We start from the raw sequence: 21,055 nt of genomic DNA, 5'->3' as shown, positions 1-21,055 counted from the left end.
AATTTCACAGAGAAGGAACCCTACAGGATTTGTGTATCTGCATCTCTTCCTGAATACCACATGGGCTAAGCTGGATTTAGAAATAAAAAGTAACTCTGGATTACTGCTACTGGTCTAAAGGTACCCTAAAGAAGCCTTTTGACCCTGAACAGCACATCTCATGATTCTTATCATAAATTCCCTAAGCTATAGTATATTCAGTTTATTTTCTCCAACATCTATCTTGAGAAGGTCACGGGAAGGGAGGAAAAAAGTTCAGAAGAGGGGAATGAGGATGATAAAGGTCCAGACTAGTTCAGTGCATGGAACAATTTAGTTTCCTTTCTGAAAAGGAGAGAAATGAGGGAAATGGGGAAGAGGACAATGCAATCTGTGGAGGGTCTTTTTGCTCAGCTCTATGGAGCTGATCTGGTTCATGTCTCTATTTCTCTGGCAGATCTTTAATGACACTTTGCATAGAGGGCAACAACTCTCAATCCCCATGTGTCAGCAATAATGTGGCCAGCAGAATCAGGGCAGAAATTCTTCCTCTCTGCTGCATCTTGGAGAGATCCCATCTGGGACACTGCACAGCTCTGGAGTCCTCAGTACAGGACAGACACTGAGCTGTTGGAGTGAGTCCTGAGAATGGCCACAAAGATGATCAGAGAGCTGGAGCATGCTGAAAGAGTTGGGGTTGTTCAGCCTGGAGAGGGAGGGCTCTGAGGAGACCTTGGAGCCCCTTCCAGTGCCTAAAGGGGGCTTATAAGAAAGATAGGGACAGACTTTTTAACAGGTCCTGTAGTGATAGGACAAGGGGTGATGATTTTAAACTAAAACACGGTAGATTCAGAGTAGGTATAAGGAACAAATGTTTATAGTGAGGGTGGTGAAATACTCAAGGTGAGGTTGGATGGAGCTCTGAGTAACCTAATCAAGTTGTAGATGTCCCTGCTCATTGCAGGAGGGTTGGAGTAGGTGACCCTTAAAGGTCCCTTCCAACACATCCCATGCTATGATTCTGTTATTCAAATATTACACTCGCTTTAAGGACGGCAATGAGGAACGCAAAGAACCATCCGTTTGTCAAGGTCACATCCGTACCTGGAAAACTCATGGACCACACTGCCTCAGAATCCATCTCTGACCATATGGAGAACAAGAAGGCAATCAGATTTAGCTAGCACAAATCCTGCCTGAGCAGCCCAACTAACCAGCTGTATGGATGAAGGGAAAGCAGTAGATGCAAAGCGTCTTGACAGTGGCTCCCACAGAGTTTTAATATAGCCTGAGGAGGTATGGGCTGAGAGAAAGGAGCATTACATGGGCTGAAGATTGGCTGCACCTCTGGGATGTGAGGGTAGTGATCAATGACTCAATACAGGGTTGGTCGTGGCAGACAACAGAGTACACTGAGCACCAATTTGAGAACCAGTATTGTTCAGTATCTTTGTTGGTACTCCGCGATGACATGGAGCACAAGTCTGAAGATGACACTAGGACAGGTCACTGATATGTGGCACTTCAGTTCAGAGAGATATGTAGAAACTCATAGGATTGGATTAGCAGAAACATCGTGAAGTTCAATAAGGAAAAGTACAAAGTTTTGCACCTGTGGCAGAATGACCCCCAAACTGGTGCAGGTTGGGAACCACCTGGCTAAGTGGCAGTCCTGCTGAAAGGAACATGAAAATAGGGGTGAGCATGGAATGAAGAGTCAGTAGGATGCTCTCATTGCAAATCAAGTAAACAACTTCCTACACTGGAGAACTTTAGGAGAGTGGTCAGCAGCAGATCAAGGGAAATAATCACCCCCCTCAAACTGGGACATGGTAAAGTCACACCTGGAATCCTCTGTACATTTTTGTCTCCCACTGTTCATGAGGGATGTGGAAAAACTGTAGGAGATAGGTAGGGGCCTGGCACATCTGATCGTTTATAAGGAGAGACAGAAGAAGCTGGGATCTCTCAGTCTGGTGATGTGTAGGTGACAGGGCTCTGTAACAGCATCCTGCTGCTACCCGAAGGACAGGTTACGAAGATGATGGGACTAAATGCAGACAATAGAACAATAACAATTACCACAATTGCTCTTGAGAGGTTCAGAGTGAGAATTAGGGAAAGTTTTTTCACCAGAGGAGTAGTGTAGCACTGGAAGAAACAGAGTAGTGAATCTCATCCCCTTGCAGGTTTCCAGGGCTGATTTGACCTAGTATTGTTGACTGTCTTCACATGAGAAGTTGGACACCCCTTTTAACCACAGGACTGTCTACTATGAATCTATTAATTTCATTCCATTTCTGCTAATGTACTCTTTAATAATAGCTTTTTCCTTTATGATGTTCCAGTCACCCTCATTAATCACAATGCCTCTTGCCTTTGTGCCACTGATCTACCTTATTCGTGTACTTTTTTTTCCTTTCTGAGATCTTTAATGAAAAAAAATTAAATATGAGAGCTCCAAAGCTGTCCTTGAAAAGATTGTGCATTTCCCCAAGCATAAACCTTCTGACTTATTGTTTGGAGGGGTTTTTTATCAGTCTTCAACATCTTACAGTTTTCATAATAATTTCTGTCTTGTCCTGTTAATAAATAATTTCTTATGTGTTACTGTAGCACTGTAGTTCAGAAAGTCTGATCGACCTTTCTTCCTGGCCCCCCAAAAAAATCATCTATAAAGTGTCTAATGTGCTATTTTGGCATGACTTGGCAAGTTTGCTGCATTGGATCACATGTTTTCAAACTATCATTTCCCTTTAAAATCTGCTTTGAATCCCTTATACTATTACAGGCAATCTGCATTTTTCTGCGTCATTCCCTTCAGTCCTTTCTTTGGTACCAGTGAGTTTGTTATTCCTCAGCCCCATAGCATTACCCCAGATCATCAAACAATCCTCCTCTCAGAATTCCAGTTTATTCACAAGTGCTCCCTCTACTCAGAGATGGAAATCAGTGAATCCCTTTTGGTCTCCTGGTAGATTCTAGTTCTGGGAGCCCCTTGGCAAGAGAGAAGAACAGATCCATGCCGTGTGCTTGGACATGGAGAGAGGCCTTGCACATCTTTCTGACATGCATCTTTGGAGCTGTATGTAGACTGGTAGAAGGATGTAAGTCAAGCTATGCCTTGTGAGAGCAACTGATATACAGCAACAGGAGCAGAAATACACTGTTCACCTAGTTGGGGCAGACTGTTAGTGGTAGTAGTAGTTACTGGTAGTAGTAATTAGGGTTTTGGTGAACTTCCAAAATTGAAATTATGTAGAAGGAGGTGAAATATGGCAAACTGGGACCTGTAGTGGCCCAAGTCCAGGTGAGGTGAGGACAGAAAACACACTCTCTGCATGCTCTGAGAGCTGCAGGCAAACGCAGTGGGATGCCAGGATACCCCTCACAACGCTGTTCTGCCACCACACTGACCCTGGCCCCAGAATCGGCCACATCCCCACCCAGACTGCACTTTGCTTTTCCCATCCTCATCCCTAGCAGGTGGAAAGTGGTGGGGCAGTTTGGCATCTTCCTGCTAGATGGCAACTTGCTCCTGAAGCTGACAGTAGCCACCTGGCCCATGGCCCGGCAGGACCGAGCCCGCTGCTCAGAGGGTCTCGCTCATGCAGGCTGGAGTCTGGCTCCAAAGTCCCAAACAGGAAATCCTTCTAGGATGTGCTTAGACTCTGATTCCCGGATGTTCACAGCAAGCAAAGGCTTCCTGCATGCAGAAGGGAGGTTAAAAATAAAACAAGGCACCTGCTAGGAACACACATGGGCAGGGCTGGGGGAAAAGTGAGGGGACAACTCTCCTTAAGACAGGAAGAAGTTTTTTTCGTGTGAGATCCAAAGTGTGCCTCTGCCATTTAGAATGCCCTTGAAATTCATGAAAGACAATACACAAAATCCATGAACAGAGAAAAAGCTGCAAGATCATTTCACCTACAAATGGAGTTGGTACCTCAGCTGTGCAGCTCTGTCTTCACAGCTGGGAGAAGAAGAAATGCTACTTGTGTCCTGCTGCTGGATCTAACCTGGTTAGAGGGCTTTGAACTTCACAGTGGTACAGTTCTGCATTCCCTGTTTGTCTGGATGGATATAGAGCTCCTGTCACACAAAGTTCTTGCAACATGCATATTTCTGTGCCATAGCAGTTACTCCTGAGCAGTCTGGAGTCCTGAATGTAAGGTCCTCTCCCTGGGTTGCACGTGATGGATGGCTTTAGGGTAGAGCAGGTAGAGTTCAATTGGTTGATGAGAATGTTTGCAATCCTGTAAATCTGGTGAAACTCTGTCAGTGTTGGAAGCAGCTGGATTGAGCAGGGCTCTTAACATCACAAGTGGTTTCCCTTGATCAACCAAGTGGGTCCCCTTGTCACAGAAGGAAATCAGGTCGGACAAGCAGGACTTTCAGAAGCCATGCTGGCTGTGACCGATGACTGCGCTGTCTTTCAGATGGTTTTCAGCAGTTCCCAGAATAATCTTCTCCACAACTTTACCAGGCACTGAAGTGAGACTGACAAACCTGGAGTTTCCAGGCCCTCCTTCTTTTCCTTCTTGAAAACAGAGACAACATTCACCAGCTTCCAGTCAGCTGGGACCTCTCCAGATTCCCAAGACAATTCAAAAATCATCAAGCGAGGTTTTGTGATGACATCAGAAACTCTTTGAGGATTCTGGAATGAATCCCATCAGGACCCATAGAACTTAATGCATCCTGCAAGTCTTATTCCAGTTTACACCGTCTCATATGATGCTGCTTTGTTTTTGCAATATGGCCTCTGATTCATATCCAGTTGACAGGTCCCTGTAAATCAAACTGTATCGACTGCTTTTTCTTTCTGTACCGTTTGTTATTCCTACCAAGTGGATAATCTTCCAACCAAGGAATAATGATAATTTTAAAATGTCCATGTTGTTTAATGTGCTTGATGTTGTTTAGTATCTTGACCAACAATCTTCAAGGAAGTATGAACTGACTAAACAGAAGGACACAGAACAATAGGGAAATTTTGTTTTTGAAGCTTTAGTGTTGTAAACATAATGTTCAATATTTATAAAGACTGTATAAAGTGGTAAAAATCATGTCAGCACGCATAGTACAAGGTTCCACATGGAGACCTTCAGAAAGATTAAAGAAATTAATGATTTCTAAGGATCTGTAAGAAAAAAAATTTAATTATTTCAATAATAATAATAATAATGTTGCAACCTAGGGAATGAAGGCAGAACAGGAGCAATGGGGTGCAACTGAAGTTATATAAACTGAAAGGAAAGAGCAACGGTTAAGTGGAAGGAGGAATTAATCACAAGAATAACTATGACAAAGGCATAACAGATTCCTAACAGTCAAGGTTGTCCACCTTTTGGCTTTTCAGTGTGCTGGGCCACCAGTGCTTTTGCCCTGAAAAGTTGGACCGGATGATCCCTGAGGTCACTTTCAACCTGGTAATCTCTGGTTCTACAAGTCTGTGGTCTTTCTCAAGAGGTAGTGTCTGTCCCCAAGTTTGTGTAAGATTTGTGATTCCCAAAGGATATGGACAGTGTCACCCAGTCCTGGTGTCTGAACTGCCCTCTGAACCTGTGTGCTCCCTGCCCTATGAAACCCTTCCCAAAGAGATGGCTGAAGTGTGTCAGAAAAAGGAATTGTTATTTTGAGAAAAGGGAATGGGAGAATGATGAGAAGGAAGCCATCTAGTACATTTTCATCTGCGAGCCCAGACAAAACTGGAATCAACATTTCCAGAGAGGGAGTTGACTGAGCCGAGTCCTGAGCTACTGACTGCTCTACTTCCTGTCCTGGCTTCTTCCATCCTCCTTCTCTGGAATCTCTTCATCCCTGTTTTGCAGCGGGGTGACCTCATTTGGCAGCAGTTGTGCGAGCATTCGCTGACTGAAGAACACCGCTCTCACCGGTGCCTCTTAGAACACTGCTTGCTAAGGCCTGGACTTCCTCCCTGGGAGCAAACAAGTCTCCTTCTGTTCCCATGAAAATCAGCTGGGAGGAAGCGAGGTGGGGGGGGTGGTTTCCGAAATGACATGGATTGTGATTACAGACACACCGCGGAACTCACGGGCTGGGGGTGGAGGGCACAGGGGCTGCAGGTCATTTTTGCACAGGGTGACACATGCCTCTGGTCAGCAGTGTTCCTAAACAGGTATAAACCTGATGGCAAAGAGCCTGCTGATTTCAGAAAAAGGAAGAAAACAATTTGAGGAATATCCCTTCCCAAAGAATATGGCTTTTGCTTTAGAGGCGTTTTCTATATATAGTGAGGTGACTATTTCAGAATGGAAAATGTTTGTTCAGGAAGGAAAGGCTCTGAGATCAGCAGAGTTGAGTCTCACCCACACATTGCCGACTCCATTGGACTCTTCTGCCCAGCAGCAGGGACTTGGGAGGAGGCTGCAGGGGAGAGGGGACTGTCCAGGAATTGCCCACCTGCACCCCATTTCTCCACACTTCAGCTTGGGTTCAAGCTCTGGTCTGTCACGGAGGGGCAGGTTCTGAAGTAAGATCTGATAATTCCTCCAGGAAAAAGAAAAATGCAGATGGTCTGACCTTCTTTTTCCCTCTGATAAATGATGTTTGTCAGCCACAACCTATGTGCACTGGGATGCTTCAACCCCCCTGGACTGCAGATGCCAGCAGCAAACCGGAGGAGCGCCACACTGACCAGACAGCTGAATACACTGTGTGCATATATGAGATATATGACCTGAACTTCACTAAATACACCTGCCCCAAACAGGCATGGGGAACTGTCATTCCAAACTAGAGAGGGTCACACAAACACCAGAGACGATCACACACAAACACAAGGACCGCCAGTCCGGAGGAAGGCGGGATGAACTGGTATGGTGCAGCTCCATCTCGTGGGAGTTTATTTCTCACACAATCCTGATCTCATGAATGTTAGTTATCCCTGGTGTAGCATTACTTATGAGCCCTAGACACTGACCCATATACGTGCTAAACTTACTGTGATTAAGTTATTTTAAAAAATGAAAAATCAATTGTTACCTTGCAGCTTAAGCTGCCATGATGCACATAATTTGACAAAGATTTGACCTTTAGATAACATCACACAATCTAATTCAAATCACAGTCCCCACGTGTGCACCCATGGGCTGGAAGTGCACACATGAGCCTGCCATACACTTTAAAAGTTACTCAGATATCCAGGTTAAATCCCAGCCCTGTCGTTTCTCCAACAGCAGAATTAGACAACAAACCACCACTTTGCTGATCCTGCTTTATATAACCTTAAGGGCAATAAGTGGTGCAGCAGAAGGAAGAAAGTTTGGTTTACGAGTTAATTTAATGATTCTTAAATATCTAGAAATAGGCCACTGAGAGGCACTGTGAGATGGCAGAAGGGATGGGTAACCCTGAAGAAATATAGAAGTGTTACCCAAGCAAGCAGATATGGGGAGGGAAAACCAAAGCCCACCCAGAGTCAAATATGGCAAGACATGTGAAGTGCAACAAGAGAGGTTTCTGCAGGTATGTCAGCAGCAACAGGAAAGTTAAGGAAAACATGGGCCCTCCAGTGAATGGGTCAAGCACCACAGTGAGGAGCAAACTCCCCTGAAAAGCATTTCTAAACATAAGAAGACACAAAGTAGCCAGCAAGGATTGATGAAGAGAAAATCATACTTAAATAACCCAATAGCCTCCTACAAGAAGATGACTTGGTGTTGATGGGAGAGCAGGGGATGTTGGTGGCTCAGTTTTAGCAAGGCTCTATTTGTCCTTGCTTCGAGCAGGGAAGGTGGACTAGATGTCCTTTCCAACTTCATTTATTCTGCCCCTCCTATGAACATGATATAAATTCTGGTTTGGAGATACCCAAACCCAGTTTGTGAAACAAATCTTAGTAAAACCAGGGACTGTTAAGACTTCATTTTTATATATCACTTCTCTTTTCCTTGTTTTTACTCCACCTCTATGTTTATTACAGAGAATAAGTATATGGGCATAACCCACTTCTTCCACCATTCCTTAAGGTATTCCACCTCACTGATACCATCAAATTGGAACACAGGATTCTGTTTAAACCCAAAAAGCATTCTCTTGGGGGAGGGGGTCAAACACTGGATCAGGTTTCTCAGGAATGTTGTGTAGTTTGCTGTCTTGGACATATTCAAACCAAACTGGAGATAGTCCTGAGCAACTTGCTGTAGTTGACACTGCCTTGAGCAAAGGGACTTGACTAGAAATTTTTTCAACCTTTCAGCCTCACCTGTTCTAGGATTCTGTGACTGCTTTCTGTTTTTCCATTGGCATAAAAGAATCTGCCTTTGTCATCCAACACTGGGGGAACAGTCATCCAGTACACACAGATCAGGTAGGATATCCACAGAGCCACACAATTCTGGTGTGCTTTGGGTTGGAAGGGACCTGAAAAATCATCTCACTCCAATCCCCTGCCATGGGCAGGGACACCTTCCACAATTCCAGGTTGCTCCAAGCCCCATCCAACCTGGCCTTGGACACTTCCAATAACCAGATCAGCTAAACACTTCTCACATCACCTTTATGAACAACTACATGGGATTATTTTCCTCCTTTTATTTAAATTGCTTGACACATTAGGTAACTGCAGAGAACGTTAATCCCACAGATAGTGTATGGAGTCACTGATATTAAAGTCAGGGTGTTAGTTTCTCTTTCAAACATTTTTGTTTTGTTTTCACAAGCCTCGGTGTAATTTTAAATTTAACATTTCAAAGTTTATGATCCTCTTCTCCTCTATGACATTCTCTTTGATGACCAAGTACACAAAGGATCCTATCTACGACTGAGGATGGAAGTCTTTGGCAGCCACTAATTTGCCCCTGTGTCACAGGCTCACAAAGTAGACAAGGTACAGTTTCCAGTTTATAGTCTTCCTTACAAAATCTAAATACCTTCCAGAAGCTCATCAAGCAATATTATAAAACCTCTCTGGGTTCTACTAACAGTGTTCATGAGGTGGGGGATACAGTAAGAAAGGTGTGAAAATTTTTTATAGAAAAAGTGTCTATAAATCCAATCCATGTAATACCAAGTATCTTCAAATAAGTAAATCTGCTTCCAAACATCAAACTCTTCCCATGTGGAATTTATAAAAGAACCAGGTCCAAGAATATTGGAACCTGACAACCGACCAAACAAAACAGAAATGTATATTCTGAACTGATGGCCCACTGCAAAGCAGGGGAGATAGACATTTCAGATGGATTTCATTTCACTTCACCCTGCAGCAGGAGCTTGAACTCCTACTCATGCAGAAGGACTTCTCCCAAACCACAGACAAGCTGTGTGTCCTCCACTGCTCGCTCCTCTTCTCCCATACAGACCCCCTGGAATACCCCACAGCACTTACTCCTTGACAGCCCTCCAAGCAACCTTGCCTCCAGTCACGGTTGGGGAGTTCCAACCCCCCAGCTAGCACACTAGCCAAGGTGTCCCTTGGTACTCCCTTTGAAGTGACAGCACTCTTAGTGCAGTGCTGGAGTCCTTCAGCGCTCTGAATCCCATTCCATGATTTAACGGCCTGAAATTTCAACAAGTTTTTGTTTGCTTTGTCCTTGTTGTTGAACTGAGGCCCAATATCATGCTAAGGCATCCGACTTCCCTGTATGAATTACTACTTCAAAACTGTAATAGAGAGACACCTAGAATCCATAGAAATGCAGAACAGGCTGACTTCTACACCTGAGAAACATGGTGTTAACACACAGGGCAAGTAGGAATAGGGTGTGAAAATGCTCATTTCCTCGATGGAAACAATTAGAATTTAATTTTAACTAGATTCTTGCATTACCTCTGCATTCCAGAATGGACAGAATGGGCATACATAACTGCAGCAATTGATAATGGAAGCAATTTTTAACCAATTCTACCATATTAGAAGTGGAATATTTGGTAAATAGCCAAGGCAGTACTTATATTTAGGAAAGATACCTTTAAAAATATTTTGAACAACTATGGGTCTGTTAGCTTGATTATAACAGAATGCAAAACTGTCCTGGATGGAATCTTATAAAACAGACCAGTTCAGCTCAAAAGTAGAATACAAAAATTAACAGCCCAAGTAATTAACAATATGAGCAACTTAACTAATGATGTTGTAAATTTCTGGTCATTGGTAGCTCTAGAATCAAAACATACTTGTGGGGGGGTTTGTTTTGGGTTTGGTTTTTGTTTGTTTGTGGTTTTGTTTGCTTGTGGATTTTTTTGTTTATGTTTTTTGCCAAATATATGTTAGTAAATCAAGGAAAAGATAATTCAGGGAAGTCCTATGGCATGTGTTTTACAAGATGACAGGCCAAATCACAATTCACATTACTTTTTTGTGGGTTTGTGATTTATGACTGCTAGCAATTGTATCCCAGAGTCACTTAAATCCTACTGTTCTGAAGATAAAACCCACAGTTACACATGAAATTAGACTGTAGATCATATAATTGCAAGATATAATTAAACAAAAGGGTCAAGAAGATTCAAGGACTGGAGATTTTCAAGGATAAGAATATTCAGTATTACCATGGATTGCAAACAAACAAAAAAAGCTTTAATTATGTGAATATATCTCTGCTATGTTCAATCTAAATCTACCCTCTTTTAGTTTGAAATCATTATCCCATGTCCTGTCACTGGAGGCCTTGGTAAAAAGTCTCTTTGTTTTTCTTATAAGCCCCCTCTAAGTACTGAAAGTGTCCCTGGATCCTTCTCTTCTCCAGGTAAACCCCCCCAGCTCTCCCAGCCTGGCTCCAGAGCAGAGGGGCTCCAGCCCTTGGAGCATCTCTCTGGTCTCCTCTGGACTCTTTCCAGCACCTCCACATCTTTCTCATGTTGGATCCCAGCACTGGAGGCAGTACTGGGATGGGATCTCACCTGAGTAGAGAAGAGGGGAAGAATTCTCCCCTGGACCCAGATACAATCCATCGTCTGGGCTGCCAGCCCACATGGCCAGCCCATGTCCAGTGTTTCATCTGCCAGTACCCCCAGTCCTTCTGTAGCGGTTTTGAGTCCAGGCTTTCCTTGGTAGCGAGGTTGTAATCAAGGAACCAAGGCCATGTTCCCAGTATTCCATAAGATTTTTACGTAAGCAAGGGTATAAACAAGGAAGGAGAGGAAGTTCTCGTTCTCTTTCTTCCGGCAGACTGAAAGCAAAGTTCTCTGCTGTCATTCTGCCCGGGTGAGAGTGAGGCCTCGTGCGCCTGGTTGGCCTTGAGAAGCGGATAGTGCCGGCCGTTGTTGGTGGTGGGGTTCTCTGCTATCTTGAGGAAAGTATTTGCCTTTTGTCCCTTTTATCCTTTTATCCTTTTTTCCCTTTTCCTTTCCCTTTCTTTTTCCCTTTTAGGGGGTTCCCTCTGGGTGATACCTTGTATATAATCACATTTATATATAAATGTGTGTTACTTGGAATTCGGTTTGGTTTGGGTTCTTTTGATTTTGTATTGTCTTTTTGGTCTGTCCGAAGACAGGGAGAGGGAGGGGGGAAGAGTTTTTTCTCTGTGGTCCAGGCACTTGGCTGGGAGCCAAATCCAACCTGGGGCACCTTCTTGGCAGGGCTGCTCTCAATCTCTCCATCTCCAGAGTGCATTGATACTGGTGGTTATCCCACCCCAGGTTCTGTGGTTCTTTAATGAAGGCAAAATACGATCCTAAGCAACTAAGATCAAGAAGTGTTTGGAATATACTCTCAGGCACATGGTGTGACTCTTGGGGATGGTCCTGTGCAGGGCTAAGGGTTGGACTCAACGATCCTTATGGGTCCTTTCCAACACAGCATATTTCATGATTCTGTGAAAATTCTCCGTTCATCCTGGATCTGAGTAATCTGAAAAAGTAATCAAAGTAAAATCGATCAAAGTAAAATCATGTGAGCAGGGAGCACAACGATAAAGGAATCAGAGAAATCTGGATCTTACTCTGAGAGATGATTACTTGTCCCTGTAATTCCAGTTTGCATATCATTTCTAACTCTTCAGAAGTATATTGCCACATCACGTGGAACTCAGTGAAAACAATGAGTCACATAAATCCTTTGAAATGCTGCAGTTGAAATCCTCAGACCATTACTTGGGATTACAATAGCAGAATAAAATAGGTAAGAAATTTCTGCATTTTTGATGGGTAAAAGAAAGAGGAGAATGAAACAAGGCCAAGAGGAAGTAAAGAGGTTATTTCTTGATCCTTTCCTGGGGTAGGAAGCATAGAGCTCTTACAAAGAAATACCTGAAAGCAGGAGGGGGAAAGTGTTTGAGGAATGAACTAAAACATGTTAAACTCACTAGAAATCAAGGACAAGGGAATAAGTAAAGCTTTGAACCTTACTGTTTTACACTAGGAAGATACCAAAGGGAAAGTGGGAGGAACCAGTGCAGGAGGTGAAAGAGGTCCCAGAAGTACCTAAGGGCTCTGGACTTTCAGTTTGCAATGGAAGAGAAGGACAAAATGAATCAGGGTAGAGAGCAACAGAGAAAAGAATTAGCCAGCAGAGAAATGTGAGACGTAGCTGTGAGCAAAAAAAGAGGAGTCAGAAACTGAAAGAAGAAAGGGTGGATCTGGTGACAGCAACACCCAAAAGCTGAACACAGCACTTCTCTGAAGAGAAGATGAAAGGAAGCAGGATAGGGGAAAGGCAGCAGTGGAAAAGCAGCAGTGCAGCATTCCCCTGGCACCTGACCCTATTCAAGCAACATGAATTATCAGTTTAGACATGAGAAATGTCAAATAAAGGCATTGAAGTTTTTTAAGGATTCGGGACATAGACAGGAAGACCATGAAAAAGACCATGACAGATGCATTTTTTACAGAGGACATTTCAAAAACAGCAGGAGAAAGCAAGGTGATATTAAAATCAGCAACATGACCAGTGGAGTAAGCAGAAAAGATGGAAGGAAATATTAATCAAACCAAGGGGGATGGAAGGAAGTAGCAGATCTTGCAAGCTAGAGGAAGGATTTAAATTTATACTTACCATGGGAAAACAAAAACAAGGCAGAGAAAGGATCTTGCAAAGGCAACAAGAACCACTAACAGATAAGGGTAACAAGATGGAGAAATAGCATCAGCAAGACAGGAGGAATAAAAATGTAAGAATGGCACATAAAAAAGAACCCACTCTCAAAGGATTTGAAAAATGCTGAGCAGAAAATTGTCATAGCAGGACCCCAAAGTACAAGACTGTACAAGGCTACCCTAGAGGAAAGGAGCATGATAACAAGGGAAAGATAAAAATGAAGACAAGAATATCTTTCACATGTTTGCTGCATTCCCTGCTAAGTTATGAGCAGCAGTATCCCAAGCTCTACATTAGTCCTTAGAAGAGGTTGGAAGGACAAGCCCGGAGTGCCATTCCACATAATACAGTGTCACCTCATGCAGAGCCCAGAGAGGGGTCAAAGGTGAAAAAAGCCTGTTGTGATTCCCTTCCGTTTTTAACTGATCTTTGTTTTGCTCTGTTGATTCAAGCCCTCTCCTCCTAGGATGAGTTTCATTCTGAATCTTACTAAGAGTTGGTCTCATCCTCCAACAAGGACTCTTTCCTGCAGAGTAAGAACATGTTTCATTCCTGCAGAATTCCCCCTGTGACAGACTGGACCGGGACTGCACTGTTCATCAGTGTCTGCAACTGCCAGCAATGTGTCTGCTCTGCACTGGTGGTAGATAATTAAAACCTTCCTTGGTGCTGCTTTCTCCACTCAGAATAGAAAGTGCCTCTCTCCCCATTAGGAAACCCATTCCCAGCCCAGAACAAAGGCTGGAAGTTTCTGGCAAGTACAGATCTTGCCACAAGAAAGCAGAGGCCAGCACAATTTATATTATTTGCTCCCTTGCCATCTACGTGTGGGGGCCCAAAGTGATGATATTGTGGCTCAGATGCTTCAAGGCCAAATTCATGGACCAGAGACTCCCTGGAGACTGACTAGATGTCTGTGTCAGGTTGGGAGTTCCTGGAAGCAGAAATAACAGTAGGATGAAGCTTAGAGAATGGTACGCTGCAGAACTAGGAGTCAGATCATTGGAGAGATCTGCCCTTTGCTTGTCCTGCTCATCCAAGCCTCCTGGCAAGAAATCGGTGAATGCAGTTCTGATTTTAAGATCATGTGGATAGGGAATTCTAACCTGGGGAAAGCAGCACCATGTCTGCTGGCAAATACGACAGTAAAATACTGCTGATCCTTGAAACATCAGGAAATTGATAAGAAATAATGTTACCTGCCAGCAGAACAGAGGCATCATGTAGTTGGTATCCTGACAAAATTTATTCACAGTCCAAATACAGATTTTATTTCATTTTCTGAAAATCCTGTTCTAATACTAGTCAATTTTACAACCATCTTACAACTAAAGAGACTCAATCTCTGAATATAGGGGACACCTCAAACCAGAACTCCTTTTGGCTTGTAACCAGGATGGGTTTGAAATGCTGATCCCAGAACACTGACATTGTGCCAGTAATCACTGTACTAATGGAATACATGGAAGTGATGTCAGTCCTTCTTACAGTTGGACCAGAGGCTCGTTGGTCACTTTCAGCTGTTGTATTGTATCGTACTGTATTGTTCCCGGTCGGGGCCCCTCCCCGGGCAGATGGAGCTCGTTAGCCCGTAAGGCAATCCATCTACGTCCTGAGGACCTCGCTGCCACCGTCCAAGCGTGCTTGGCCCCGGCAGATGAACCTCAGGATTAAAGGGTGGGCTCAGTTCCGCGCACACTGTGTCTCACCTAAAAAATCCAATGCGCAGGCTGGAAGGTGGAAAGACCTTCCCCGGTTCTTCGTTCGCGAAGAGACTGGCCATTCATTCATTGTATTGTATTCTATCCTATTCTATTCCATTCTTTACAAATACTCTTCAAACACTTTTTGGTCTACCTGTTTCATCAAACTGAGAACTCCTACTCTGTTGGTCACCTAATTCCTTTAATTCCTGCTTTCCAGGACACAGGCACCAATCTGTACCCATGAACTGCTCTGTGGGACTCCCCTAGAAACAGCCTTACTGCTGACAATCATCCACTGGAAAATCAGCAACAGAGTTTAAGTCAAAAGTCGATGAATTACTGCTCAGCGATTATTCAGCTTTTCATGTCCTACTGACAAATGCTCACAGACATCCCTTACCTATCTCTGATGTGCCAAAAAATCCTTTTTTATTTCATGCTTTTCCCCTTGAAAAGCATGGTCTTATCCCATGAAATATGGTCTTATCCCCACTTTAGAGACATGGAATTGAGTCAGAGAGTTGAGGAGGAAACAATGTAAGAGCCAGATTTTTGAAGGTTTTCAAGTCACCAAAGAAACTGTGAAGCAGCCAGTGTGTAACTTGTGCATTTGGAGTGAAGAACAAGAGTCTTTATCTCTCAAATACAAACAGAGAGGCTTGAGTCTGCTGATCAAAGCAGCTGCAGGAACAGCACCCCAAGCACCAGGCCCCCGAACACAGGCACAGAGGTTACTTTTGGAACTTTAACTTCCCTCAGTGGAAGTTAAAGACTTCTCTCTTGTTCATAACTCTTTTTAAAAACTCTGCACTGGACAGGAACTCGAACTGGAGTCCAAAATGTTCAGAGAGCAAAAGCAAATTGAGATGGAGTTTTAAGGTCTTTGAACAGCACGAACAGATGTGTAACATGGCAGAATGTGCTGTGTCACTTTACCAAGAGTGGCATGAGCACATTCCATGTTTATTCTCAAAATGCAGAGAATCACTGAATGTAAATGCAACAGATATATTTGGGAATGTGTCCTTAAAGTGGGGAAAGTAGCAGTTAGCACAGGAGCTCTGGGGAGGGTGAGGAGATGCAGAGTACTCCCACTGAACAGAAGGAAGGTAGATGGAGGTTGATATCACTTGATGGACAGCTTGTGATGTCCTCCTGCAAGAAGGAGACTCCAAGACATTTTTTTGAAAGCTGAGTCATTTTTCTGAAAGAGTTGATTGTAGCAGTGCCTAAGGTCAAGCTCTTGTCCTTCAATGTGGAATGGATAACAATATAATGAATTTCTGAACTATTCACACACAGATTTTAAAAGACTACAGTATTGCATGAGAATAAAACAGGGAAGCAAACCTCCTAGGATATCAGTGTATCTCCACTGGTGGTATTCCACACAGACTAGAATTACATTTCTCAGAAATGTACATTGGTTTTATAGTTAAGAGCACTCAGTGCTCCCTCTGACAATGTGTGGTTAACTCTTCCTTTTTTCTGTCCAGGGCTGATACTGTAGTGTTGAACAATTTCTCATGACACGTCCTTTTCATCCTACAAATATCAGTGTACTAGTACTTCCCCCAGATCCTCTAGTCCAAGTTTTCTGCAAAACAAAAACAAAAGATAAACAAACCCCCACCTTCAGCATTCTTGGTCCTCACATCTCCTCAGCTGGTTCTTTTCACCCTCCTTGTTGATTCACAAATCTAAGTCCATTGTAATACCAGTGCAAAGTTATCCCTCCAGGCTAGTATTTTAGCCATACCCATATCTCACTTCTCCCTTCTCTACTGCAGTCTTGACAAGGCAATAAAACAAATCACTTTTAAAAGTCCTTACAACTGTGTCCTACACTTCCTAACTTCTGTGACAAGACACAGGATGATTGTTTCTTCTCTCCACTTCTCACATCACTGCCCTTAGTGTCTAAGGATATCTACTAATCTTCCTATCACTCCTTTTGAAGGAGAAAGATTCCACTGAACATCAAAGAATGAGAAAACACAGTATCTTCCTTGACACGGGGTTTTTTGGAGATGTTTACATTCTTATCCATGATTCGGCAGCTGGTTCTTGTGATTGCATTCAGTACTCAAGGCCAGGTTTGACGGGGCTTTAAGCAAACTGATCTAGTGAAAACTGTCCCTGTCCATGGCAGAGGGGTGGACTAGATGATCTTGAAAGGTCTCCTCCAAACCAAACCATTCTGTGATTCTGGGATTGGATCTTGTTTTGTTTATCACAGCTGCTTTGATGACACAGGTGTATTTTATGCAGTATTTATGTTGCACACTCAAGATTCCCGTGTGTTTAACACACAAGTTGTGTTGTTTATCTCTACATTTTCCTGCACCGCTCTCAGCCTTGCCCTGTCACTGAGGCCTCTCTGTGGTATTACATTACAATAAAATGATCGAGATCTGAGACTCAAACCATATGTTCTCCTGGATCCAATTCTCACCACATTGTCCTAAAATGGCAGATGAATCCAGCCCTCCACTCTTGCAGTGACTGGGAGCGACAGGACCATATCAGTAGTGCTTAGAACCAAGTCTTTTAGGTAGAAAGGTTATTAAGGCACAAGGGCTTGTCCAAATCATTTCAGTGGGGGAGAAGCCTGTATGCCCTCATGAGGTGGCGAGCTGTGCTGGCAGTGGTATATGCCTCCAGTAGGGTCTCCCATGCCAGACAGGTCAAAACTGAAGGGTCAGATAAAAACGTGTCCATGGGCAGGATGGGCTCACTGGCCTTCTGGCAGTCATTCTAGGTGAAGGATAACTCTAATTTCAAACCTGGGTAGATGGAGCTTGCTTAGCCATGTAAGGCCATCCATCCAAGAGAAGGGTACTCTAATTAAACCTATGTCCTGAGGACCTCGCTGTCACCATCCAAGCTTGCTAGGCCGTGGCAGATGAACCTCAGGAGTAAAAGGTGGGACCAGTTCTGCGCATGCTGAGCCTCACCTAAAAAATCCACTGTGCAGGTTTGAAGGATTTCTTAAGGCATAGCCCTCCTGCTTAGTAAAACACAGATCTGTAACCTTCTTATCATTCCTAGAACTGTTTCCCAGGTGCAAGCTGATACAGAGACCAACTTATAACCAACTGGTAACCTTCAGCTTGAACCCAAGTGATGAAGAAAGCTGAACAGGGAAGGGAAAATGCTTGTAGACGATCAGAAGCACAGATCATACGTTGCTGAGTCAGCTGATAGAAAGACACAAACTTTTTTGGTTCACCTGGAATTGAAGAGTCTTGATCCTGTGCATACAGAGTACCCATCTCTGGGGACCCCTCTCCTTCAGTGGTGCTGGCGTGTCCCCTCCCAGGCTGGCAGCCTGGCTGTGCCTCTCTCTAGATCACTCCCTGTTCCCCATTTGGGGTTCTATGACGTCAGCTCTGAGGTCAGGCAGGCAGGGCCCCCTCCCAAACACAACAGACTATAGATAGCTGCCGCAGCAAATGCTTTTCATTAAGTACCCCCCCTCCTCAGCCCAGTGCGGGTGGGAGCAGCAAGAGGCCCCTGTGCTGCTCTGCTACGTGTTTTCTGTTATTTGGGGTGAGCTGTGCATTCCTCACAAGCTTTGAATGTCATGCAGAGCCCCAGGGGAATCCTCAGAGGAGTGGGAGGAGAGACCAGGCCGGGGAAGCTGCCTGAGCACACCAGGGAAGAGGCACCCCCTGCCCATGTCAGGCTGTGGAGATGCCTAAAGCAGAGGGATGTACCAGGCCTGTGCCAGCACCCCCTCCCACACAGCAACCAACCCCTCAAGAGATGGATTTAAAAGCCTTCTACTTCCAACCAGCAGAACTTGCTCAGCTAGCCCTAGTCTGCCAAAGCAGACCATGAGGTGATAAATCTGTCTCTGTGTGCCCAAAAAGTAAAGAAACAACTTCAGATTAAGACTGTGAATCAAGAGTAGCTGGATATAAATCAGCCATTAAGACACGCAACAAGAAATCTGGAGATTTCTAGCTGTTAGGGCAATCAGGCTCCAAAACACCCTTCCAAACTAAAAAGGACATAGAAAAAAAAATCCCATCTGCTTCCAAATGAAAGCCTGATAAAATTGTGATTACAGGATTTTGTATCTGTGACAGCTGAGGATCACACACACACAGACCAAGAATGGCTGCACACTGCCTTCCCATCCTGTACCATGGAAATCTGACCTGGACTCCCTTCCTGGAGCACACGTGGTGTCTTGTACTAAGGACAGAAAAATAAACTCCAAGCTCGCCCCCCTCTCCCGCCCCCAAACTATTTGTGTCTGTCTTTGCGTGTTAAACCCAAGATGCCCAGTTCATGTTTCAGTGTCAGCTCACAGAGTTTGCACAGAAGATTGTTATGGATATAGTATGGATATGGAAATGTAGGGCTGGAAAGTAGTTCCTGGAACGGCTGGAGGCAGTGAGCTCAGTAGCCACGCCCCAATTCGCTGCCACGCATTTCGGTCATAAATACATCTCGGGGAAAAGCTTCCATGTGGCTGAGGAAATGCCAGCACTGGGCCGAGGACTGAGCTTTATGATCCCTGTTATAAAAATACACACGGACCATTCTCTTTAAAGTGACATTTTGAGACTGTAACTTATTTAAAGCACAGTATACCAGTTTGTGGAGTGCAAGATGTATAGAGATGCTGAATAGGACAGCACGTGCAGCACTCGTGGCATCTCACGCAGATGAGGCTACCACGGCTCCTCTCTAACTGTAATACAAATCCTAAAGAGAAATAACACGAAATATTCACCACGGCTGCCACACACAGTCCCCGGCCTTGCCTATTTGTCCTCGGCACACTCAGCCGAGGGACCCCAGTCCGGGGTCCCAACAGAGTCGTGTCCCAAATGGCAGTGCCACCAGTGCCACCTCTGCTCTCCATGCAGTCCAGGGGACAGAACCTGAGCCAAACTACCGAGGGCCGACCCGTTCCCGGAGCCTGCACTTCTGCACAGATCTCCGCCCCAAACCCTGTCCGTAGCCCTGCCCACAGCTCCGCTCACGTCCCTGCCCACAGCCCTGCCCACAGCCCCGCTCGTGTCCCTGCCCACAGCCCCGCTCACGTCCCTGCCCACAGCCCTGCCCACAGCCCCGCTCGTGTCCCTGCCCACAGCCCCGCTCACGTCCCTGCCCCCTTCCCCGCCCCGTCCCCGGCGCGGCCTGCATGGCGTCAGTGCCCGCGGCAGGCACTGGGCCCGTTTGCGGTGGGCGAGGCGCGAGCGGGATGAGCCGCGGGGTGAGTGAGTGGCCCTGGTGCGTGTCCCCCAGTGACCGCGGGTGGGAGCGATGCTCCGGGCCCGGGGGCTGGCTCGGACCGGGGTTTGGAGCGGCGCTCCCCATCGCGGTGCTGGGCGGAGGCGTCAGCGCCGTGCCATTGTCCCGGCAGGTCCAGGGCACCGGCGGCAGCAGCGCCGTCAGCAAGTGCTCGGCGGCAGCGCGGGGCTACATCCAGGACCGGTTCCAGCGGCTCCTGGCGGGGCGGCAGCGCCGGCGAGCGCCGCTTATCCACCGGTGAGGAGGGGGCGCTGCGCGGGACTCTTGGCTGCTCTGTCCCGAGTGAAATGCGCCACTAGACTGGTTCCTAACTCCGGTATTTAATGCTGCTGAAAGCTACTTAAGATTTGAAAACATGCTACTAATGTAAGCACATCAGTAGATTTCCCATTAACTCTCCTGACCGCTACAATTTCAGTAAGGTATTTGGTGGCTCTACGAAGCAGGATTATCTTTTGGATAAGCAGTGTCTGACCAGGAGCTCTTCTCCAGAGCTTTGCAAGACACAAACATGTTTTAATGTGTGTGTGCAGAGGGTTCTAAGCTGATGTGGTCGTGGAGTTTACATAATTCGAGGCAAATAGTTTAAAGCAATTCAAATAACTGTGAATTGCCAAAGGAGTTTTGTTCAGAGCAAAAAACCAAACAGTGGTGTTTAAGTAGAAGCTTGCAGGCCTATAAAGACAGGTGTGGCTCATCAAGTCAGGAAGCTGAGCCTGTGTTCATTTGCCACACAACATTGGCAGGCCAAGCTGAATTCATAGAAATAGTTGTGTATTGCAGTTATCAACACTGCCATCATGAATACTGGGACATCTTAGACTATCTGGTGAAATATTTGTCCCTGTGAGGAATGGAGATGAAAACATGCTTGTAAAAGGGATGATAGGAGCTGGGATATAGCTGGGTGGATATACAATAAAACCAACTAGAAGAGAATGCCAAGGAACAAGAGGAACAAGTCCCTGCCAGACTAGGAAATGGTAAACACTTCCCAGGAGTTAGACTTAGTTCCATTTATTCAGAAACGAGAGAACAGAAGTCCTCTCCTGAGTTTGCTTCTCTTCCTTTTTTTGTTCCCCTGTCACTGCATTTG

The 21,055-nt window shown here is 45.0% G+C and overlaps 1 protein-coding gene across 1 annotated transcript in view; it reads left to right on the top strand.

Moving 5' to 3' along the window:
- LCMT2 (leucine carboxyl methyltransferase 2) overlaps positions 1 to 21,055 on the top strand; it is a 39,336-nt gene that overhangs the window by 1,666 nt on the left and 16,615 nt on the right. Inside the window, exon 2 of the mRNA XM_027907008.1 lies at positions 19,954 to 20,196. Coding sequence (XP_027762809.1) covers positions 19,954 to 20,196 — 243 coding nt within the window. The remainder of the gene's footprint in view (positions 1 to 19,953; positions 20,197 to 21,055) is intronic.

The sequence above is a fragment of the Empidonax traillii genome, unplaced genomic scaffold, assembly GCF_003031625.1.
Source record: "Empidonax traillii isolate 1590-97213 ecotype Southwest subspecies unplaced genomic scaffold, ASM303162v1 scaffold1392:size131462, whole genome shotgun sequence".
Classification (NCBI taxonomy): domain Eukaryota; kingdom Metazoa; phylum Chordata; class Aves; order Passeriformes; family Tyrannidae; genus Empidonax; species Empidonax traillii.
Note: the sequence above shows the minus strand (reverse complement) of the source record. Positions and strands in the feature narration are given on the sequence as shown.